The sequence below is a fragment of the Mauremys mutica genome, chromosome 11 (genome assembly GCF_020497125.1).
Source record: "Mauremys mutica isolate MM-2020 ecotype Southern chromosome 11, ASM2049712v1, whole genome shotgun sequence".
NCBI lineage: Eukaryota > Metazoa > Chordata > Testudines > Geoemydidae > Mauremys > Mauremys mutica.
This window is the reverse complement of record NC_059082.1, coordinates 77,292,310-77,315,933: the sequence shown is the minus strand read 5'-3', so window position 1 is coordinate 77,315,933 and position 23,624 is coordinate 77,292,310. Positions and strand designations below refer to the sequence as shown.

The following is a 23,624-nucleotide window of genomic DNA, read 5'->3' as shown; positions in this document are numbered from 1 at the left end:
CAGTATCAGAGCCTTCCAGATCGCATCTGAAGGTTAAAAGGAGGCATGTCTCGCTTGCTGTTAAAAATAGTTTACACGCCTTTTTCGCGAGGAAGGCGGCTGAATTTTGAGACAGGGTCTCCGTTTACACGGGGCCGTGTGTGTGTGTCTCCCTAAAACAAGGTATGTCCATCTTCCCAGGCGGGTAAAACAACAACACACCAACAAGGCAGTGTGCAAACGGATTGTGCTGAAAGAGGCATTGTACTCTCAAATGCAGAGTCTCTCGTCTCCCCGCTGCAGCTAGCGGAGCACGTCTCTGCAGCGCCGGGTTTCTCCCACCTAAGCAGATTTCGCATGGGGAGGGAAATACCGTCTTTGAAACTCACCACGAGGTGGAAAAAACAGAGCCGAGACTGTTTATTAAAACGGGGAAGGAGAAGGGTCTCGCAGGAGCCCTGCAGTGAAATGCAAATGAAATGTCAGTGGGGATTTTTGACCACAGATCATTGCTCTTTAATCGTGTTTTCAGCTCGGATTTTTTTTTTGGTGGGGGGGTGGAGTTGTTTGCCTTCAAAGGAGCTATGTAAAGGGACTATTGACTCTCCTCTAACGTGCATTTATTCTGGGATTATTTTAACCAGCCAGGCTGCAGTTGGTTCTTATCACCTACGTTTCTATAGGAACCTCTGTTGAAAAGGTTATACACACACTCACCGGCCTCTCGAAAATATTAAAGAGTAGCTGCCTTCGATTACGATCTAGTGAAGGATTCTGTCGTTTCTCCCCCAACCAAGTAGCCACCCACCCCCGCTGATCCTTGCTGCAAACAGCCCCAAACTCCGGCTCTGTCCCCCCTCCTCCCAGTAAGAACAACGCTCTCTCTGGGAATCCACTAAAGCTCTGTTTGAAATGATAAAGGGTGTGTTTAAAAAAAAAAGAAACAAGCTGGGAAATATTTCCCAGTAGATCTGAGTAAAGCCCCAGCTAGTAACTGCAGAAAGAAGGGGGGGAGGACAACCCCCCCCATCCTGCATTATTTGCCCTGGATGCTGCAAGCTTATTTTTTCAATCAGATCCGCGGCCCCCGATCCCTGAAAATAGGGGACTTTCGCTAAATGCAGCATTTTCACGAAATAGAGCGAACTGAAAAGAGCCGAGCTGCAGCTACAATCACCTTCTATTTTGATCAGTCAGCCCAGACTGGGGAAGGGGGCGGGGGGGGGGGCAGCCTTGAAACGGCCTCCAAAAATTCTCACCACCAGTTTTGATCATTCAGCCCTGTTAGGGGAGCCTAGAAACCGGTCGAGTCCTTGGTCCATAATTGGTTTTATAGGAATGGCTGAGGGCCAAAGTGTTTACATGAGGGTGAGTGGCAGTGCGAGCAGCCAATGGGAGACTTACTATGAAATTTTGGCTGGCCAGCTTGGAGAGGGGTGGGACGGGAGGAACAATGCTTGTTTCATTGCTAAAGAGGGTTTTTTTTTTTTTTTTTTTTTAAGATCGAGCGAGAGGAACTTGAAAGGGGGTTTGTGTAATGTACCTTTTCCAATCGCGGGCTGTATATGGAGATTCTGAATTCTCTAAACCAGCGCTACCTGGATTTTATTAAAAAGCAGAGCCCTCTGGAGCAGGAAAGCTGGATTTTAAAGGAAAGCAGAGAGCTCGGTGCCTGTGCTCCTTTTTCTTCCAGGGTGGAGGAGAGGGTGAGACCGACTTATGGACTAAAAGGACATTTTTATACCAAAACAAGGCAAGACGGGCAAAAAGTACTGTTCTAGCTTGGATCTAATTTCGGAGTCGGGAGGAAAGCAAAGGCAAAGAGCTGAAGAATGCCAAAGAAGAGAGTTGCATAGAGGAGAAAGGCGGATTCTTCGGGGCTGGAAAGGTAGAATTCTCCGAATTTATTATTATTTGTTGCAGTAAGTTAACTAGGTTTTGTTTGCGTTTTCGGTGAATAGGTTTCCTATGGGATCCGCTCCCCCGTCATCCTCCAAAACCCTTCCCGTAGTCTAGTTCGCTTTGATTTCACCCCAATTTCATTACTTAAAAGCCCCCCTCCTTTCTCCACCCCTTCCCCCGACACACACACACAAATCGAAAATAAAAATAAGGTTTCCAAAGCAACTCCCCAACTTCTCCTTTGCTGATACAGGCTTGGAAAGGAGGTAAGAGAGAGACATGTTATGGTTATGGGCTGTTTTTAATTAAAAGCAGGAATGCAGCCATTTTAACTGCGTTTAAGAGGAAGGAAAAGTAAGGAGGTTTTGAAATTGGAACAGATACATTAACCCCCCCTCCAAAAAAAAAAAAAGCTAGAATCAAAAGGGTCAGCTAAACTTGTCCATTTTGTCATAATGTTATTTCATTCCACCGTAAAATAGACCATTAAGAGGAGGTTTTTTAAAAAAAATGCAGCAACACCCCCCGCTTAAAATGGAAAGCATGTAGCTGAGGATGTCCAGTATTTTTTTTTTAAACATAAGTAAATTTTTCATCTGGTAACCAGAGGAAGGGAAGAGCCACTGCTTAATAAAGTGTAACTAAAACCAGGCTAAAAATAAGAAACAAAGCTGGAAAGAAAACTCATGTTAAATGGCGTTTGAGTGTTCTGGGCAGTGGATTCCCTCTTTAAATTCTGTGTAGGTTAAAGAGGGGTGGAAATAATTTCAATTTATTTCAGATAATTCTGAGTATTTGCTCTCGAGAGAAAACATGGAATACATGAGACTTCTTCACTTGATCTGGGAACCAGTGCTCACTAAACAGCTTGAGTACCCTTTAAAACATATATGAGAATGATTGCATGGTATTGAAAATAAATATTTTTTTGGGGGGGGGGACAGATTTAAAATATTCTGCTTCCCTCTACCGCCCGTTTTCCCTCAGTAAATTCTAGCTATCTTAACATTTTAACTGAAAGGTGATGAGTATTTACGAAGCAAAAGAGGGTTCTCGAATTAAGCATTTTTTTTACTAACTAATTTCATTGGCAAACAAGCCGCGGTTTAGAAAATACGTAAGAGTATTTATTCCTTAGTAAACCAGTAACTGAAAATGAAACTGAGGATAATACTGTTTCTAATAAGACTGTGCCAAGATGCAGTCCCATCTCTAGGTAATCTCCGAATTAAAATTATATCGTTGTTGTTTTTTTAATCGTGTGTTCAGTAATAAATCCACTTTCACACAAAAGTGTGATTTTAAGTGGATTAAGGAACACCAATTTAAAAGCCAAATAATAATAATAATTTTAAAATCCCCGGCTGCGTGTACCTACTGCAGTCCTCAAGGGCTAAAAAGTTAAATATTAAATACTTTCAGGATAAGATAATGGGTAAATGTATAGTGGGACATTTTAATCTGTGGGAAGGGGAGGTTTCGCGGTTTTGGAACCTAAAGTTGGTGATTGTGGAGAAGAATATATACTGCGGTGGCTGGTTTCAACCAGATTCGTGGGGTAGGAGAGGCTGGAATGCCGGAGTTAGGTTTTTATTAGTCAAAAATTATTTTAACCCGATCTAGCGGGGCTGGGTGAACTCCCCCTTGGTTTTGGGAGGGGGGGGGCGCAGAGGGGAAGGTTCTTTTAATTAAGCTGAAGTCTCTCTGCTGTTATTGCAACAAAAAAATATCGGATTCTCCCAAGCAACATTGAGGTCCTCTCTCTGTCAAGCCCTCTCCTTTTCCCCTTCAAGGCGAGGATTTTTTAAAAATATGATTTATATCGGTTGTTTAGAGGGGAAAAAAATCAGCCCAACTTTTGGGTGACCTGGGTATTAGCCTCCGTTTGCAAACAAAATGACTCATCGCGTGTGTGAGGTTTGGATGTGAGGGTGAATTCACCGGAGGGACGGTAACCCCCCCTCCCCGCCCCGTGTTTGTATCTGTGTCTCCCCTGCAGGGCGCTCGCCTCGCCAGGACCCCAGCACCCCACCGCGCCATGGGACGCTTTCACACCTTAGTTTTAAAAAACATCTGAACGGGGGGGAGGGGGGGAGATAAAGTCAACTCGGAGTCCGCGAGTGGATGATGGATGGCAGAGATTTTGGGCTTCCCCGATCTTTTCCCCCTCCTCTGCTGTCCGGGCTGGCCATGGAGAGTCACCGAGTCGGACCCGCCAGCGCAGCCGGGCGCATCGCTCCATCCGCCGGCCACATGGCTGCGGGGCTCCCGGCCCCTCTGGCACCTGGAAAATACCTCGCAGCGGGCATCAACATCCACTCCCACCCGGGTAAGGCGCTTTGCGGCCGCTCTGGCGGTGTGTGATTTAAATCTCCGAGTCTGAGCTGGAAAGGAAAAGCCCCCAGCCCCTTGCAGAGCCCGGGAAGGGGGGGTCCCGGTTCGGGGACTCTAGCTCGCCCTGGCGCGGGACGAAATAGATCCGATCCCATTTTTTCTCTTCCCAAAACGTTTCCTTTTCCCGAGGAGGAGGAAGGCTGGCGCGTGCGGTGGGAAGTCTAGGGAGGCATTTCAGTGTCTGGGGGGGGGGGAGGCTTTTTACTTTCTCCCCCCTCGAAGAAACTGACCTGAAACGCGTTCCCTGGTCTTCTAAAATGTTCTCCCGGCTGATAACATTTTGCATTGAAACCTTTAAAACTTGTCTCGTGTTCTTTTGCTTTAAACATAACCCCAAGATTTCTCCCATCTTCCTCGAGTCCTGACTCCCCTCCTCTTTATTTTTTTTTAACTTGCTCGATTACATTTTCCCCCCAAAAAACTATTTTATATAAAACCGGGACAAGGGAGAAATCTTCGCTTTTTCCTAGTCCGGATTTTTGTTTAAACCAAAGGATTACTAGGTTTCTAGTCTAAATACCACCCCCCAACATGTAACAATTCATCACATTTTTTTTAGCATCGGATTTAAATCTCCTGCCGGGAACAGGATTTTAAAAAAAAAAGTCTGAATCCTAATTTCAAGACAAGATCGTTCTCTGGTTGGTTTTCTTGTTTTGTAGATGATCATTTCAGTGACTGAGAATCTTGTTAAAAAAACAACAACCCACAACACCAAACCTGTGCTTTTCAGCTGAATGGCAAGAGGTGCTAACGCAGGGGTGGAAGACAGGACGAGTTTCCACCCCCAGTTTCTAAGCAGGGCAGTTACACAGTCGGAACACGCTTTGTTTTGCTAAAGTCTGTTTGTGTTAGCGCCTGAGAGCTCCCTCTGCTTTCATTCCCCAGCGTCTTCGTGGCGTCCTGGGAAGTTCGTTAAGTAAAGCAGGATTTTTTTGTGTGGAGGAGGCAGGGGGATTGAACAACCTCAAAAGTAAATTGTTTAATAGACACCAGCTGGATTTTAAAAATCAAGGAAACTGCCTGGGAGGAAAAGAGGAGAAAGCGGTCGGAGCTGCGTGGCGGCTTGCTCTTTGGGAATGCATCGCCTATAAATACCCCCAATGTACCATGTGAAGCCAACATTGTTTAATTTTAGCAGCCTTATTTCTTTGATTGCATGGCAGAGGGGGGTGTGTGTATGTATGTACACAAGGAATGCAAGCTCTTCCCCCCTCCCCCAGTAATTTATTGTCCGGGTTTTGAGCTACAGCGGTAGCCGGTTGCTTTGGGGGTGATTCAAGGCAGATGAAAAGTTTTAGTGTTCTCAGAAATTCCCTGCTCCCAGACCTCCCCCTTATTCCTTGGAGGGAGAGGGGTCCGCATAGGGGAGAGGAGTGGGGGAAGGGGAGGCAGTCAGAAATAACACACACACACACCGCATTATGCATCCCTGGGGCTAGCAGAATATCCAACTTTTGCACATTAACTGAGGCTGCATTTTTTGTGGTTGTGTGTGTGACTCCGTTAAAAAGCTGAGTAGCTGGAAGTGTTTTTCTTTTTAAAACTGTAGATCGAAAACTGTGGTGTGGAGGGGGTTTTTACGGTTTACGCTCTTTTAAAGAATCAATCCTTTACCAGCCTGATGGATGCAATTTCTAAAGTGCTCTGGGGCTATTTCTTATTAATACATAAAACCTACTCTCGAGTGCCTGCCTTTTTAGAAAGGGTTTTTTGTGTGTGTGTTTAAATTCTTATAAGTCAATATAGCTGGGAATCGGTATGCACACGTGCCAGCCAACTGTTTATTTTTCTTTCAATGCACATTTAAAAATGTTGCCTTTTCAGCTACTTCGTGTTGTGTAGCCCGTGTTTGTGGACTGAAAGGCGGTTGCTTGCAGTGCAACACTCAAATATTTCTTCAGTTTAAATTTCTTTTTTTCTGGGTGTGGAAAGGTGACTCTGAGTTTACTTTAGGCGTTGGTAGGGGACGAGTTTTGCAATAATAAACCTGCTGTTCTCCACGGCCTCATGGAATGAATGACTTTGAAATTTACAAACCTGATTGCCAACATCTGCAAAGAAGGAAGCAGCCCGCATCGAGGGAAAGATTTATTGGTTTTAGAATAGGTGGCAGTGCCAATTTTCCAGGTGCTAAAACAAGAGGTGTAAAATGAAGAGCAATAAAACGAAGCACATGGGCAAACACCTCATTTTCCACCACCTCCTGCTAAGGCAAAATGTAATCTCTCTAAAATTGATCTCCCTGCCTAGACAAACAGGTTGAGCCTAGTGTACCAGTATTCAGTTTCCTTTATTTTTAAAAGCTATACAAACCTGTAACTCTTTGCTAGAGAGGATGATTGCAATTACCTTTCCAACTTGTATTAATAGAAGCTCGCCTTGCTTGCTTGGGCTGTCTCATGAAATAATTGCGTGATGTTTACCCCCTTTTCCTCTGGCTGATCCCAGAAGCGTCTATAAATCTTGTGGCTCTGAGGTGCAAACACTGTCCTTTGAAAGGAGGTTCAGGTAGAACGTCCCCAGGGGCTGGTAAGCCAGTGGGGGGGATCTGGTCCTTATTTCAAGGAATTTAATCTTCTCTTTTCCACAAATTCGGATTTGCCATCTAAGCCACTTCCAAGATAACTCCCCCATCAGCCTTCCACAATCGGTTTCCCTGCACTCCCTCACCAACACTCTACCCTGTATTACTATTAACAAAGCTCTCTCACCCAGGTTGGCTACAGTAGGGAGTGGTAATTCCCAGACAGGCTAAATTGCATTAAAAAGATATGTACAATTAACAGTTTAAACTTCCATTATGCCATGGCAGTTGGTAGACAGGGATTTTTTACGGCTTTAACAATTTCATTTTAAACGATGATTGCTTCCTGCTATTTAGAGCCTTTCTTCTTTTTTTTAGGCTGTCATTTTAAGGTGTTGAATGAGGGAGGGGGGTAGCATTTTAACAGAGCATCTTAAAACTAGTCAATGAATAATGCAGGGCGAAAGCAAGTGGCTGCTGAATCCCTCCCCAAGTCATCTTCAACTCAATTCATCCCTTTAAAAATAGCATGATTTACCATGCTTCCGAATCTAGTCCCTTTAGCCCATTGATTTAAAAATTCTTTGCTGTGTAGCTTTTCTTTGCTAGAAAACGCGGAGCTGAAGGACCCTGTGCTCTGGCTCAGCTAAGAGACTTGCAGGCAGCTGTCTCTTCTCCTATGTATGTATTTTTCATGCGAACTTGCCAATAATCCTGATCCATTGAAGATTTTTTTCAGGGGGAGTGGGGACAGAAGTCTACTGTCCGATGCAGTCCAGTGTGGGTTGTTGCAGTTATGGGGAGGGTATGGGGCAGTGAGTAGGTAGATCTGGCTTCTCTGCCATCTCAGGCCTGGGGCTGGCAACAAGCAGTTCCTAGGGGTTCGACATTTCTTTTGATTCTTGGCTTGCTGGAGATAGGCAGGTCGTTCATGTGACTTTTGGGTGGCAGAGGACAGGATGTACATGCAGCCAGGAGGTAGCGTGACGCCTTCCTAAGTAAATGTCCATGAAAAGAGTTAGGAAGGTGACGTTATGCAATGGGATCTCATCCACCGCCGCAAAGGAGTTTGGCAAGAAGAGGAGGTGTCCTTTAAATAAAAGAGAAGGTAATTGCAATCAATGATGCCAGATTGCAGAGTCCATTAATACGCTAGCTTTTCATCTCTGGAGACCTGGGTTCAAAATCTGGTGGGTTATTATTGGTTTTTGCCTTAGGTCACAAGTGAAATGAGTTTAGTGGTCTCGGCTTAATCCACAAAGCAATGTTAGTTCCAGCACAAAACCCAGAGTTAGCGTGTTACTGTTGGCAATCTCGGCATAGGAAAAGTCTGAGACTGAACAGCATGAGCTGTGTGAGAGAAACTTGCCCAGCACCTGACTATACCAAAATGTACCAACCTCCCTGAAAAACAAAACAAAAACCTGCTTTCCCCCCAGTGTTAGGATTATTATTTTGTATATCTGGTGAGTGCTCTTTGTAGGCATTGCTACATTCTGGTCTGAGGAACTCGATTTTCTAGTGTGTTCCACTAAGGCTTCCTTAATCCACAAAAAGGGACTTAAATCTTAATGGCAAGACAAGTTCGATATTAAATAAAACTTGCAAGCTTGCCAGCCAAAGAAAAAGGGCCCAGATTGAGGGAAGAGATGCTTTTATATTTCCACGTTAAGTATCTGTGTCCGGATATAGGAAGTGTGAGAATTTTAAAATGGATTGGAAACTGATCCTATCTACACCATTGCAGTGATTAGCAAGAAAGTCTGTTGCACGTATTTACTGAGTATGAGACTTGGGCCTGCATAAAATTGATAATTTTTGCCAGCATAGCTACATTGGTTAGGAGCGTGGGTTAAAAAAACCCAACACCTCTCATCTGACATAGCCATGCCAGCAAAAGCCCCACGTAACTGCAGTTATACTGGCAAAAGTGCAGTTTTGCTGATATAAGCTCCATCCACATGAGGAGTGCTTTGCTGGCGTAGCATCTGGTTCAGCCATACTGGCCAAATGCTCTTAATACAGACCTGGCCTGCCGTCTTCTCTGCCTGTAAATTGCCTATCACACTGTTTAGTGCGAGACAAATGGTAAGAAATAATAACCTGTAACCTCTACACCAGCCTGCCGCAAGCTGGGATTGGGATGTGAACTCTAAAGTTATCCAGTGCTGTAAATTCAACTGATCAGCTTAGTGGTTCAGCACAGGTATTTTGGTAATTATGATATGTTCTGGGAAAATTTCATTGTGTTCAATGGTCCTTGAAATCACACTTCCCCTCTGGGTAGCCTGGTGGGTCTGGTACAGTGGAGTGCTGGCTTGTAGTGTAAAACAAGAAGGAATGTTAGCTGACTAGAGACCTGCCAGAGGTTGTATTTCTCCCTTGCATGCCCCTCCCTTGTCTAAACTAGGCATTTTTGACATACACTTACCAGTGCAGCCCCCCCCCCCCAAATAGCAGTGGTGGAGAGAGGCACTTGTGCAAAAAGAGCTCCAGATCACCATGATCTAGATCGACGCTGAACGGGGTTCAGGCTTGAACTAGTCATGTGCAGCCCTCGCTGCTAAACCCAGGGTTGCGAGTTCAGTCCTTGAGGGGGCCATTTAGGGATCTGGGGCAAAAATTGGGGATTGGTCCTGCTTTGAGCAGGGGGTAGGACTAGATGACCTCCTGAGGTCCCTTCCAACCCTGATATTCTATGATCTGCTGCAGTAGCAGCACAAGTGGAAATTTCTTGGCAATGCAGTCTAGGGTAGGAACACCCCCTCTCTTCCCCGCCCCCCCCGCCACTGTCTGGGTTACCAACTTGTTGAGAACAAATAGCTGAAGGTTGATAGAGGAACAGTGACAGTTCTGTGTCTATTCACCCCAAGGGGAAGTTGTGAATATGGTAGTTAGGCCATGTATTTTGTCCCCTAGTAGGTTTTTTTAGAAATATTTAGAGCATACATTGGTAAATTACGGTGCAAGAAGAATAACTGTTTTGTACCTAATAAGGACGGGAAGAGATTGAGATTCCCTGACCTTCCTTCCCTCCACTACCAATTTTTCCACCAACTTAAATTGAGATCACTTCAAAGCTTGCAAAGCCAGAGAATGTTATGAGAAGAATTGGCTTCTCTATTCCTGCACTAGTCTTCATTTCTGGGACTGTCCCGTGGGTGCAGCACTTCTTCCAGTGCAGTGACCCTAGTGACAGTCATTGTGAAGCCATGTCTCCAGGAGAGAGACTTGAACTGGTGTAACAAACACCAGCACAGAACGCTAGTGTGGACCCCTCCTGTAGGTGCAACAGTCTTGCTTTTTAAACTACATATGTGTAGTTATACCAGGGCAAATTGACCTGTTCTAGACAATCTGCATAGAAAGGGCACCAGCATGTATGCCACCTGTTCACACCAACTCCAGGCATTGCTGGTGACCACCTGATCCCTGTCGACATCAGAGCGTTCATCATTGCAACTACCACTGGAGTTGAATACCTAGTAGCGGCCGTAGGAAATTCTAGCAGAGGAAGGATAGGAAACTACTCGAGCAATGAGGGCTAGTCTATAGTTCACAACAGACCTATTCCTTTCCAACACTTCAGCTGGTAGGGGAATGGAACTTGTTGGAGGGAAGATGGGGATGACGCTTGCTTGTTGTTTAGCTTTTCTAATATAGCAACGTTGGTAAGCAGAGCGGTTGTTTGCAAAAGGGAAATTCTAAATTTCATTTCCTTCCTAAAGACTGCAGCAACGTTCTTGTTGGTTTATAATTACATTATAATAGTGGTTATTTAAGGAAATTAATTTAAGGTTCCTGCAACAACGTTAACATAGCATGTTGCACTTTGTGGCTTGGTCTGGACTAGCATTTAAAGGTGTGATGGTAGAATTAGCTAGCTAACGGGATCTAACACCTAGCTCTAGTCCAGGCAAGTTGTACTTAAGGAAATGCTAAGCTTGTCCAGTTACAGCCTGGGTGCTCCACTCTCCAAATTTTGACTTGCCTAGTTTGCCAGGTGCTGAAGTACAATTTGCAGTGGTTTTTGTCCAGTTTTAGAAGGTGTTAGCTAGCTCAATCTAACAATACAACCATGTATTGGTTGTACCAGTGTCTGGCTTAAATGCATGGCTTAACCTAGCACTGTCATACAATGTATACCCTAAAATATAAGGGATGTGTGAGCTTGCTGAGTTAATATTACTGTAAGATCACTTGCGTTTTTGCTTTTATTTTAATTGTAAAACTTTAACTCAGTTTTTGCATGTATCTTTTTAATAAAAGAGGCTAGGATGCAGGGAGGGGGGGGCAAATGTTTGCACTTAATAATGGTAAAATTTAAGGGGTCCCAATTAGATTGTAAAGTTCACACCTCACTGAGATGAATGAGATACAAGCAGAGAGAGAGAGAATCTTTTCTGCTATGATTTGTCTGAAAATAGTGCTCTGAAGAGGTGGGTTGTCAGAGCAGCCTGTCATCTGTTTGCATAGTGTTTGCTGCATTTTACCAATAGGGGTGGGGGGCCCTTTAAAGAAATTCAGGCAGGTCTAGAATTGCAGGAATACTGCTCAGTGCAGCAAAATTTGCAGAGATCTTCCTAAGATCATCCAGCCCATAATTCTCATCCTCACCATTTTCTCTTTTTTATTCCGTTGTTGAGGCAGAATTAGGAGAGATTTTTGTTGTGTGGATTTCAATGCAACATTTAATATTTATTTTTAAGTGTATCAAAACTGCCCGTTTTATAAACTCTAACCCTCTGGTGCTGTGGCTGGATCTGTGTGGGCATGAGATTTTCTGCACCTAGCAATTGTGGGATCAAGACTCCTTGTGATTTTTCTCCAGTCTCCAGATTTTTCACTAGTACAAACTCCCTTTTTACACTAAAAGAACAGGAGTACTTGTGGCACCTTAGAGACTAACAAATTTATTTGATGCTCAAATAAATTTGTTAGTCTCTAAGGTGCCACAAGTACTCCTATTCCTTTTGCGGATACAGACTAACACGGCTGCTACTCTGAAACCTTTTTACACTAGTACGTTACAAGTGCACTGGGGGAGTAAGAGTGGTAAAAAAAATAATCCCTAATGTAGACAAGCTTCCAGGAGTGGTGTAGCAGTGAAAGTTTGGCTCTCTTTCCTTAGTGTCACAAATGATCAGCTATTGCGTATGCAGTATGCTTCTGTTTTCCTTTCCCGTTGTTTTAGATGATGATTATGGGAAACAAAAGGTGATCATTTTGGTATCACTCTAAATCAGGGGCGCATTGAGGAAAAAAACTGGGAGGTGAAGGATGATTCTAAACGGACATTGCTGGGGACCTGAAGAATTTTAGTGTTTTAATGTGGCAAGAGTTGAAATGTTGATAAAAGATATAGGTGACCTTGGGAACAATTTTTATTACAAGCATCAGTAGTGGCCAAAAGAATCATTTTAAGGGAATTGGAAAATTGACAAACCGGCTAAAGATTGTGGGACTGGTACAATGAAATGAGTGATGTGGCAAGTCTGGAAGAGATACGGTGGTCTTAGAGAAATGACTGAGGGAGAATTTAAAGGAGATTTTGGACCTCCTTTCTAGATCTGTATGCCTGATACCTTCAAAAATGGTCACAGTTCCATATATCTAGCCATCTTTTTTTATCCTGGTATGTTATTAAATGTTAGATAATATATAACCGTCAAGAATAAAAATAGTCCTGCCTCCTGTGTACTACTGCTTTTCTCCTCCCCACTATGTTCTGTTCAGCCTCTTATCATTGGTCTTTAAGCTGAATTCCCCTTGGTTTTGAATGCACTTTTAATATATTTGGTTTTAATTGATTTTAATTATGAAAATCATTTAAATGACAGACATGCTTGGCAGGTGAGGTTAACTTTGCTTTGCATATATCTTCTCTGCAAAAAAGAGTGTGTTCTGAACTCCAGTTCGCCCAGTCCGGTTAAAACAGCAGTGAAGACCTGACAACTCAGCTTTTAATTCAGGTTAAAGTCTGCAGGGGAGCCTGCTGTTGAACTCACCTAAGTTAACTGAGTTGCCAGGTCTTTGCTGCTATTTTAACCTGCATTAGCTAAATTGGGTTAGCTACCCTGTGTTAAGAACGCTTTTTTGTTTTTGTTTTTGTGAAGATATACCCTTCGTGCAAGTCACAATCAGGGCAATAACATAGGTGTGTGTGTGTGTGTGTAATAACTAGAAAGCAATAACACATGGCACTCCCTCCATGTACTGTGTGTGTGACCATTATGTAGTTCTCTGTTTCATATCCAGATCTGTTATGTCAATATACATCATATGGACGATGTTCCGACAAATCAAGTTCTAGTCTATTCAAGTGCATAAACATCTCTGTGTGTGTGTGTGTATTATCAGTCCCCCTCCCCTCCCCCCGGTTTCTTGGTTTTGGTGAAATACCAAAACACTTTTTCTCCTTTTTATGCTCCAGTAGCTGTACACACCACACGTCATTTCAATCCTGTGTTACACTCAGGGGTTTCCCTTCACTATCCCACTGCTGCAGCAGAGCCTTCTCCATAATGAGATTAGTAGCACAAAGCAGCAATTCTTCTGCTTCTTTTAATGTATGTTCTGGGTTTGTGTGGGATCGGAAATTCCTACTTTCATCAGACGAGCCCTCTCTGTAACATTTTTTTGGACAGATCTTCCTCGTCTCCTCCTCACAATGACATTTTGTGTTGGTACAAGCATTGTATACTCTCCCCCTGCCATTGTTAAAGTTAGTTTTATCTTATTTTCTTCTCTAAATCTCTCCACATAACTGAACTGCCTCCATCTTGTCTGGCACAAGAAAACTCTCTGTCTTTTCCTAGCCAGTTAAATATAGTTCTGAGAATAATAAAACCATCTCTTGTATCATTTAGACAAACGTTTCATGCCTATAGGTAGAAGTATAAGTGACATCCCGTAGATGACAATACTCTACACAAGTAGCATCTGTTGCTGGGTGGCTGAACTTTGCAACGTCAGGGGCCGTGCTGGCAATTTGTCAAGAGCCCATGGGCTGTGTTTTAATTTGAATATGTATTTGCATAATTTACCAAGAATTAAGGCACACAACCATAATATTTGCTTATACTTTTACCTCCTTTGATCAGCGACTTAGAAAGCGCTTGTTTTGATTTTTTTTGCCAGTAGTAAAAACATGGCCATTTCCGGTTGTGCCATCTTTCTAACGGCAGGGAGATGTTAGCAAAGGGCTACTTTTTAGGGGAGCATCTACTGGGTAGCCTTGATATGGGGTGAGGTTTCAAGCAGAATGGTGTAGTGTGTTTATTTCATTAAAGGGATGGTTTGGAATGCCAGGGCAGGTGGTAGAAACAAGGTGCAAAGAGAAGTAGGGATACAATTGCAGGTGGTGCTGGTAGCAGGAGGAAAGGTTCTGCTGCCCAGAATGATGAGACAAGGATGGGGTGGTGGAGTTTGAGAGGACAGGGAGAGCTGATGGCACTCACTGGAAGGTGTTGTGAACCCCACTGAAGACAGGGTTGGGGAGGGAATGGAAAAGGGGTAGAATTGTGGGGTCTGGTCATGCCATTGTTGTTAATGGGGCTTTCTGCTTACAAATGGATGGCGTGTTATGGCCCACGGGCAGAAGGTAATATGAGATTCAACCTGTCAAAAAGCTCATGGTACTCAATCTGGGGGGTCTGGGGAGGGAGAGAACTATCCCAAACACAGAATCTGTGGGAGCGAGAGATGTGGAAAGGCGTAGTGCTGCAAGAGACGTGGGATGCTAGTGAACCGTAAATAGAGAGGCATCCAACACAGACCAGAGAGGTGAGTAGTGCCTCTTGAAACCACCCTGGTGAGACAGCATTGAGAATTGCATGTGGCTTTCTGTGCACCTCCATCCCATGGGACGGGCAGTTTGACTAAGAAGGAAAGATTAGAGGACTAAAATCTGAATAGCTTAGCTGAAAAAAACCCATCTGTGGGGATTGCAAGTTTAGTATTTGGAGGGGTAAAGGCCCAAGGACAGAGGAACGTTCAGAATGGTTCAAAGAATAAGTGGGTTGAGATAAAGAGGAGAATTATTTAGGACAAATACCAGGGAAGATATCTTAAAGATGTTACGGTCTATTCTGGTTTGCTGCATATAGGGACAATATCAGTCCCTGGTATAGATCTCTGTATGTTTCAGGACCAGGGTAAAACACACCAGCGTAAGGCCATGCTTTACACCTGTATAGAGCATTTACACTGGAGTTTGTATCCTGTATCGGCACAGAAATCTCTAATGTAGACAAGTCCATAGGTTGTTGACTAGTCTTAGTGGTGGAAGCCATGTCAGTTGCAGATGTCCTATATGAAGAGGACAAAGCAATGTAGGGAACATTGGCGGGAGAATGTACATTGGGAGGCTTCTGTTCTCTCTGGCTTCTGTGATTTTAAGCGTTGGAGTTTAGGAAGACTGTAAAGGAGGAAGTGAGGGAAGCCAAGATGAGAGGAGATAGAAAGCATGAAGGAGAATTGTGCATGAGCTAGTGGTCAAATAGCACACGCCTTGCTCGTGTGAGCAGTCCCAATGAAATTATGAAGTCGAGGGGACTCCTCACGTGAGTAAGGCATGTGGTATTTGGCCTTATTCAGATGTTTTGAAGGGGACAGTAGAGAGCTGGGAGATGGTGGAATCTTGGCCTTGTCTAGTGTAGACAACCAGTTTAAATCAGCTTAGAAATCTAGCTCATTAAACCAGTACAAACGCCTCATCTGGATGCTCTTGAAGGGGTAGTGACAGTCCATGTGACTGTGTCCCATTTGAAGCAACACTGGAGTTAGGCTAGTTTAGGGGCAGAAAAAGCGATTCAGACACTTGGCTCTAACGAGTCCATGTTGTGCCATCGTCTGGAGGGGGGATTAGTCAGCCCAGCTCTGTGCTGCCCCACTGCAGCTAGCCATTAATATTCTTCCACCCCCTCTTGCTACCAGGGCCGGCTCTAGGTTTTTTGCTGCCCCAGCTGCAAAAAAACAAACAAACAAACCAACCTCCTGAAATGCCACCCCTGAAATTGTGCCGCCCCACAATGCTGGTGCCTAGAACGGGTCCTGCTTGATACGCAAACCTATGGTTCCAGCTTTTTTGGGTAGGATGGTATTAAAAGTACTCACAAGCCCTTTATTACCACAGTGTCTGAGTGCCTCACGGTCGTTAGTGTGATGTAGGGAGGTACTCCTGTTCCTAATTACGGTGGGAAACTGAGGCATAGTGTGGCGTGCTCCATCTCATATGGGAAGTCTTTGGTCATATAGGGAATAGAACCTGGATCTCCTGACTCCAGCTTAGGGCCTTCACCACTTGGCCATCCTTCCCCCCTCTCATGGAATACTTCAGCCTGGAGCGGTTGGTTTCAGAACTAGGCTTTCCCTGAGTCATTAGTTTATGGTTTGAGCACTCGGTGCCATTGCTACAGGAGAGAAATGGCTTGCAGAAGTCCAAATGAATTTAAAAGCTCTTAAGAAGGTGGGAGCAGCTTCCACCGCAGAGGTCTTCTCTTCTGCAGCCCTCTTGTTCAGTTTTGCTATCCCTCTGAATTCTGAAGTGTGTGACCCTGGGGTCTGTTTATGGTCTGGGCCCATCAATGGGACGGTGGTGGGGGCTCCTTTTGTGTGCCTGATCCAAAGACTCCCATTGATTTCAATGGGCTTTGGGGCCCTGATCCTGCAAAGACTGATGCACATGCTGGACTTTATGCACTGAGAGTAGCCCCATTGACTCCAAGTCTTTGTAGAGGTTCATCACAGACACGTTCTGTGTCTTCTCTGCTATAAGGAAATTGCAAGTTTCACAGCTTAAATATAAGACACCCCACCCCCATTTAAAGTGCCTGAGAATCGCAGTTAACACCAAATATCCTAAGGAGTCAAACTGGCAGCTCATTAGGAAGGGGATTTCTGATAATAGGGGAATTTTGGATATTGAGGGACAGGACTCAGGAGACATTTGGGTTCTGTTCCCAGCTCTGCCCTGACTGGCTGTGTGACCTTGGCCAAGCCTCTTTCATAGAATCATAGACTATCAGGGTGGGAAGGGACCTCAGGAGGTCATCTAGTCCAACCCCCTGCTCAAAGCAGGACCAATTCCCAACTAAATCATCCCAGCCAGGGCTTTGTCGAGCCTGACCTTAAAAACCTCTAAGGAAGGAGAGGTTTTTTCTTTCCCTGTCCCTCAGTTTCCCCACATGTAAAATGATGCTGATTTACCTTGTAAAGTGCTTTGAGGTCTGCTGTTGAAAAGCCCAATATCAGAGCTAGATACTATTCCTCTGAAAGCTTAGACACCAGGTTTAAAAATAAGCAGTTGAGAAAGCCACGTCTACTGTAACTTTGAGTCATAGCTGCTCATGCCAGCTCTGTCTGGCTTCTCCTTTTTTGTTGTTCTTTTGGCATGGTCCTTAGAGTCGAAACAAATCCAGATCCAGCTGCCACCTTATAACCTAATTTTAATGATGGGGTTTGGGTGTTTGTTGTTTTGGCTATGTACAATAATGGATACCTAAAACCTGCTAGGGGGAGGAGGAGATGGCACCTTCTGGTGCCAGTTGTTGTTGGTATGTTTCGTTGCAGCCCCAGTAAGCAGGCTAGTTTGCATAGTGAAAGTTCCTTGCCCGCAGGAGGACAGGAAACCTCAATGGAGAAGATGCAAAAAGTATCTCCCATCTTGGGCCATGCTGATATTTTCACTGTTGTGGGTTTAGATACTATCTATATACTCAGAGCCGGTGAGCTAGGTGTCTCGCAGATGGGTCTGAAGATACAGTCCTTTCCCCTAAGAGCTTCCAGTCAAAGGAACTGGTAGACCCTGCACTCTGTGGTGTCCCTTTGGGGTGTGTCCTCAGTGCAGAGGTAACTGCGGATTGGAGCTCGGGCTGGCCTAGCCTGGGTCTGAACAACCACATTGCAAAGTTCTGTTTGCTCCCACTCAGCTGCGTCTACTGGTGCTGTACACGCTCGGGTGTGTCCCATGGAGGCATGTCCCATGGCTCCTAGCTCTGCAGTAAGCTGAGACATTCTCTGATTCTTTCTCCATGAATTGTGGGAGAACTTGTCTGTTCTTCTGGTGGGAGGTGGGGTGGAAATTGTGGGAAGGCACCGAAGATCAATCACTTGAATGGCGTAGCTCAGTGGCTCTCAACCTTTCCAGACGACTGTACCCCTTTTCAGGAGTCTGATTTGTCTTGCGTACCCCCACTTTTCGCCCCATTTAAAAACTACTTGCTTACAAAATCAGACATAAAACTACAAAAGTGGCACAGCTCACTAGTACTGGAAAATTGCTCACTTTCTCATTTTTACCACATAATAAAATCAATCAATTGGAATATCAGGATTGTACTTAAATTTCAGTGTATAGTATATAGAGCAGTACAGGCAAGTCGTTGTCTGGATGAAATTTAGTTTGTACTGACTTCGCTAGTGCTTTTTTTTTGTAGCTTGTTGTAAAACTAGGCATATATCTAGATGAGTTGTACCCCCTGGAAGACCTCTGTGTACCCCCAGGGTACATGTACTGCCGGTTGAGATCCACTGGTGTAGCCTGTGTCCTCATTGCAAAGTGGATGCGTTTCCAGCCCAAATGTAAGCAGCACTTGGACTCTATAAAGCCCCATCACATCTGAGAGAGAGGATTTTGTGTGTGGATGGGAGTAGGGCAATGCCCAAGTTAACTCTTCGGTGAAAACAAGCCTCTCAAATGCAGCATCACCTGCGCACATCAAGTTTGCAGGACCAGGGCCTGAATAGACAATGGCAGATGAAAGCTTGAGGGATGCAACACAGAGCAGAGGGATACGATTACGCAGGAATATATTACAAAGCAGGAAAAGGGGAGAGCTCTCCCATAATTCACTGCAGATACGGCCCTGTTCAAAGAACTGCAGCAGAAAGGGAAGAGAGGGCAGATGGTATTTACCTTTCCGAGCTCAGCTGCCTCCTCCAGTTTTCCTTTCAGGCACCCTGTTGTGAGTACTCAGGGTTGGCTAGTGCCCATCAGGCAGGAGTATTTAATTTCTCAATGGGAGGGGAGGAAGATAATGCTGCATAGTTTAATTTAACCTGCTGGTGACCTGGTCTGAAGTCATCATGTCTGAAAATAGACTGTGTTCCCCTCAGGCCATGGCTAATGACTCTGGGAAGGCTGGATTCGGTCTCTGAAGGCTGACTTAATTGTTGCTGCCAGAAACTTGGCACAGGTGATCTTGGGACCAACACCTGGGCCATCCCATAATAAACACGCCCCAAATGTTTGTAGCCTTCGCTGGGAAAAGGCAGCTAAGGTGGTGCTCCCTTTTTAATTAAAGGGACATTGTCACATAGTTTGGGTGCAGGGTTAGCCTACTTCAGCTGCACATTAAGTGCGTGGACAGGGCTCTGAACAATCGAATGAATTGGGTGCCGTGGGCTTTTCTTCCAATCTCTTCACAATTTTGATTTTTAAAAAAATATATCCTGGAACTAACGTGCCATTTGTTGATCACCTTGTTCACTCCTTCCCCTGCCCTGTGTCTGTTTGGTCCATTTAAATTGTAAGCTCACCGGGACAGGGACTATGTGTTTGAACACCACAATGAGGTTCTGTTCTTGGCTGGTCCTTAGGCACTACTATAATAAACACGATTGGTGATTATTGATTAGCATGAATGATTATTACAATAAACTCTGGGCCAAATCACCCACTGCCATCTACTCCTGGTACCAGTGGCAAAGGCTGAGGACGACTGCGTGCACGTGTCCAGCTTTTCTTTGCTGGGAAAATGAATTGTGCTAGAAAATATGTTAACTAGTGTGAGGTCAAATAGCACTCGGCCCTTAGTGTGGACAGAAACTGGTCCTGGTTAACCCCCGGGCCCTTGCCATGGTTAATATCCATATTTGTTACCTTGTTTTCTTACAAGATGCATTTTCCCAGTGTCGGCCACATGCCCCCCTTCACTCCTTGTCCATGCAGCAAAGCTGTTCCGAAGAGCTGCTGTAGCCTCGATGCTGCAGAGGGCACTGCTCTGCTGGGGAAATGGTAGGCGAACCTACATCACAACAGATTCCTGGGGCTGCCCCCCAAACCTGACCGGGGGGATGTGCAGTGAACCTCCTAGGGCTTGGGCACTCAGAAGCTGTGACTCTTCCTCGAACCTGCTGTCAACTGCAAGCATGGATTCCACTGCCTTTGGGCCCTCTGCGGGGATAGAGGAAAGGGTGGGCTTTGCCCTGGGTTGAGCAGGAAATAACAGGCAGGTTTTTAAAAAGTTTTAATTTTTTGGTGATGCTGCAGACATACAGATAGTAGTGTCAGCATGAGATCTCTACCTGTCTGGGTACTTGCATGGCAGCATGGGCTAGTGGGTAGAGCATTGGTGTGGGCTCAGGAGACCAGGGTTCTGTTCCCATCTGAGCCTGTTGGGTGACTTTAGGCAAGTCACCTCCCTGCTCTGTACTTCAGTTTCCCTATCTGTAACGTGGGGATAGTGACAGTGGCATTCTTTTTAAAACACTGTGAGATCTACTGATGAAAAGCACGGTGCCAAGCTAGGTATTAAAGGTTCTTGAGGCAGGCACTAGCTTTTTGTTCTGTGTCTGTACAGCTCCAAGCACAGTGGGGTCCTGATCTGTGACTAGGTCTCCTAGACTCTATGTAACACAAATAATAATGAGGCACTGTACTCTCTGAGGCACATGGCCAGTATCTTTAAAGCGGATCTGCTGAACGATCATCTCAAAAGTTAAATCCCATGCATAGCTGTTTGGTTTACTTTCGTGTCCACTCACCATCAGAGTTTGCTTAGCTCTGCAAATAGGGTTTGGTGGCTGATTGTTACTGCAGCCTCAGCAGGGGGAAGAAGGCACCAGAGGATAGAAATAATAGATCACAGAAATTCAGATTAGAGAGGTGGAAAAGATCAGTTAGGGCTCCTCTGTCTAAATCTTGCTGCTAGTGCAGGATTCTCCTTGAATATATTGTTCTGGTAGGTATCAATAGGTGGCGCTGTTACACATAGTTTTCTAAGCCCCTCCCCCGGTGTGTCTGAGCAAAAATATGTTCAGTCTTGGGAAGACACGTGGTTGTGTTTATTACTAGATCCAGTGGCCTATGGCATGGGAGCAGTGAGACCAGCAGAAGAGTTTTGCTCTTTGCCTTCAGCTCTGATTAGAGTCGATTCTTGAGGCTGATTTGCTCTCTGAGAACTTGGGCATTGGTGCTAGGCTGAAATTCCTGGGAGAAGAGACTGCCCTGCATGCTGTTTGACCACCTCTGTTCCAGGATTGGTGCATTTTTGTGTATATATAAATAAAACAAGTTACACTTTAGAATATAATCAGGCTCCACTTCCTTGATTTCTCATCCAGTTGGGAAGCCAGCCTGCAAGGCCTTGGACATACGCTACTGCTTGGCAGAAGGGTGACACTGGTGTCAGGAATCGGATCAACAATATTCAGACTAAAAAGTGAATTGCCTTAATTTTATCCCATTAGCTCTAGGGCCATTCTCAAAATTCTCTTCTCCCTTGGAAGGTTTCTGTTCTCCTGATACTTGCAGAGAGTTGTCACTAGTTATATATTCCATGTGTCCTTAAGTGAATCTTTAAAAATTCCATCCCTCGCTATGCACTTGGCTAGAAGGATGTTCAGCAAAGAAGAACATTCAGCACATAAAGGCTTTCCCTTCCAGTCCCACCAAATCTTTGAGAATCATGGCATGTCTGAAAGAAAAGGAATGCATTTGAACAACGATTAGCTGGTTCAGTGTTCCAGCAGCGTTCTCTGTAATCAGTGACATCTGGTGTAGTGGTTGTGACTCTAATTTATTTTTTATTGTTTGCGCTGGATGCATCTCTTTGCACATGGAACCTTGGCGCATAAGGAGGGAATAAATGTTATTTGGTGTATGGGGTTTTTGCATTTGAAGTCCTATATAAGGATGGATCTAATGTAAAGAAATCTTGCTTGCTGTTGGTGTGTGTCCTTGGGTACCCCCTTGTGGTTTTTCAGAGCAAAGGCTCTGGCGGGCTGGACCTAAATTCAAGGCAAGGCCTCTGGATTCTGCAGCACTCTGGTGGAAATTCTGGGACAGTTAGGATTAATTTAAAAATAGAAGTTCTTGTTGAATTAAATACGAGATTGAAGGATGCAGTCAGCTCAGTAGCCCCCAGGCTATTTAAACTAAACTGTGAAGTTGTCAGGGGAGAAGCTGGAAGTTTGAGCTCTGAGATAGGAGACAGTTGGGGCATTGAGCACTTGGGAAGGTTTTGTAGATGAATTGGAATTGTGAGCTAGATTCTTTTTGGGCTTGTCTACACCTAGAGTTATTCCAGAATAAGAACATCAACACATGGAGTTAATCAGGAATAGTTTATCTGCTTTAAATTCATCCCCTACTTTGTATGGGATTAATTTGCATGAATAGACAAGTCCTAACTAGATAATTTTAGCAAAATCATCAGCAATGAGATAGTCAATTGTTGACACTGACATTGTCATCTTTATATTTTAGAATTAACACCCAACTGAGATGAATGTGGGTGGTTCACACCTCTTTTAGCTATTGTTTCAGGCTGTTGGCACACTCAGTGCAGTAAGCGATTTGGCCACTAGATGCCTCCATGCTGCATAGAGTTCCAGACAGTGTGTGATCCCTGGTAAACAAAGGAGACAAAGTTGAAGCTCAAGCTTGTTTGTGTCTGTGGTTTGTCTTTTTTTCAAGGAGGACTGTGACACTCAGGAGACCCCACTTAACCACGTTTCACATATTCAAGGTTTTCTTCACAACCATGAGGACTAGTCACTCTCCCCCCCCCAAAAAAAAAAAAAGAAAAAGAAAAGCTGAGATTTTGCAGCCAAGGGTGAATTTTTAAAGCTGAAGAGGAACTAGGTGAAAGCAAACCCTCTGATTCCAGGACTTTGGAATAAGATTTCTATTGCAGTCATCCACAGCAAGCTTCGCTGAGAGCGCCCTGGCTAGCAAACAGGCTTTGTCAGGGTCTTTACTCTAGCAAAGCTGCAGGGATGAGGAGAAACCGTTCAAGCCGCTGATTGTTTGCCATGGGGAAAGGGAGTGTTTTGTAGGAGCAGCCACTTTACAATCACTGGGCTCTGTCGGTTGGCATAAGTCTTGTGCCCCTGTCAACAATGGGCATTAATCCGTGGCCTGGTTCTCTCTCCCTCCTCTGCTGCCACTGAATGTGCCTCCATGGGATTGGCTGTTAGCCACTAAGTGTGATGCCATTGTTGGCTACATGAGCATCATAGGCAAAAGGAATCTGATCAATCAAAGCAACAAAGCATCTTTCAGATGCTGGCTTTGTCAGCCACTTTGTGGTTTGGAAAGAGAGTTGGGGGACGGCAGCCGGGAAATTCTGTCATACTAAATTGAAGCCTTTGCTGTCTATTTCATGGCTCCCAAAAGGAGGGCAGAGTACCCGTCAGCAATCCAGATTGCTAGCCTTAGAATTATGCCCCAATTCCTCTTTTGGGGCCAAAGAGAGTCTAAGGAATTGGCTCACAGCTGGCGTGAGATACTGGCAGCTCCCACTGCGTGTGGAGTAAACTGGGAAACTGAGGCAGGAAGGCTAGGTCGGGGAATGAGCCTTGGGACGTTAGTTAAAACTCTTGCTTCCCTACAGAAAGGGAGGCGCGAGAGAGAAGTCAGACTGAGAGTGTTGTAAATCCAGAGCAGCTCGGGAAGCCATCCACTACCAAACAGATTTACTGGCAACTCAAGTAAACGGGCCACTGAGCAAGACGAGGCAGCTGAGTGTTTCTAGCTTGCAAGGTCTCGGTGCAGATGCAGGCGCTGACAGACCCGCCCCAAGCCTGCCCCAGTCCT

General features: G+C 44.8%; 1 protein-coding gene across 11 annotated transcripts in view; it reads left to right on the top strand.

The window, feature by feature from the left end:
* Positions 1–23,624, top strand: part of TNRC18 (trinucleotide repeat containing 18) — an 89,521-nt gene continuing 65,897 nt past the window's right edge. For 5 of the 11 annotated variants that reach the window (XM_044979478.1, XM_044979477.1, XM_044979482.1 and 2 more), the window contains exons 1-3: positions 6–162; positions 1,482–1,867; positions 3,881–4,210. In XM_044979478.1, the coding sequence (XP_044835413.1) occupies positions 4,006–4,210 (205 nt within the window). In that variant the 5' untranslated portion in view covers positions 6–162; positions 1,482–1,867; positions 3,881–4,005. Of the gene's footprint in view, positions 163–1,481; positions 1,868–3,880; positions 4,211–5,242; positions 5,388–23,624 lie in introns of those variants that run through there. The other 6 variants (XM_044979483.1, XM_044979479.1, XM_044979480.1 and 3 more) reach the window with 6 other exon arrangements.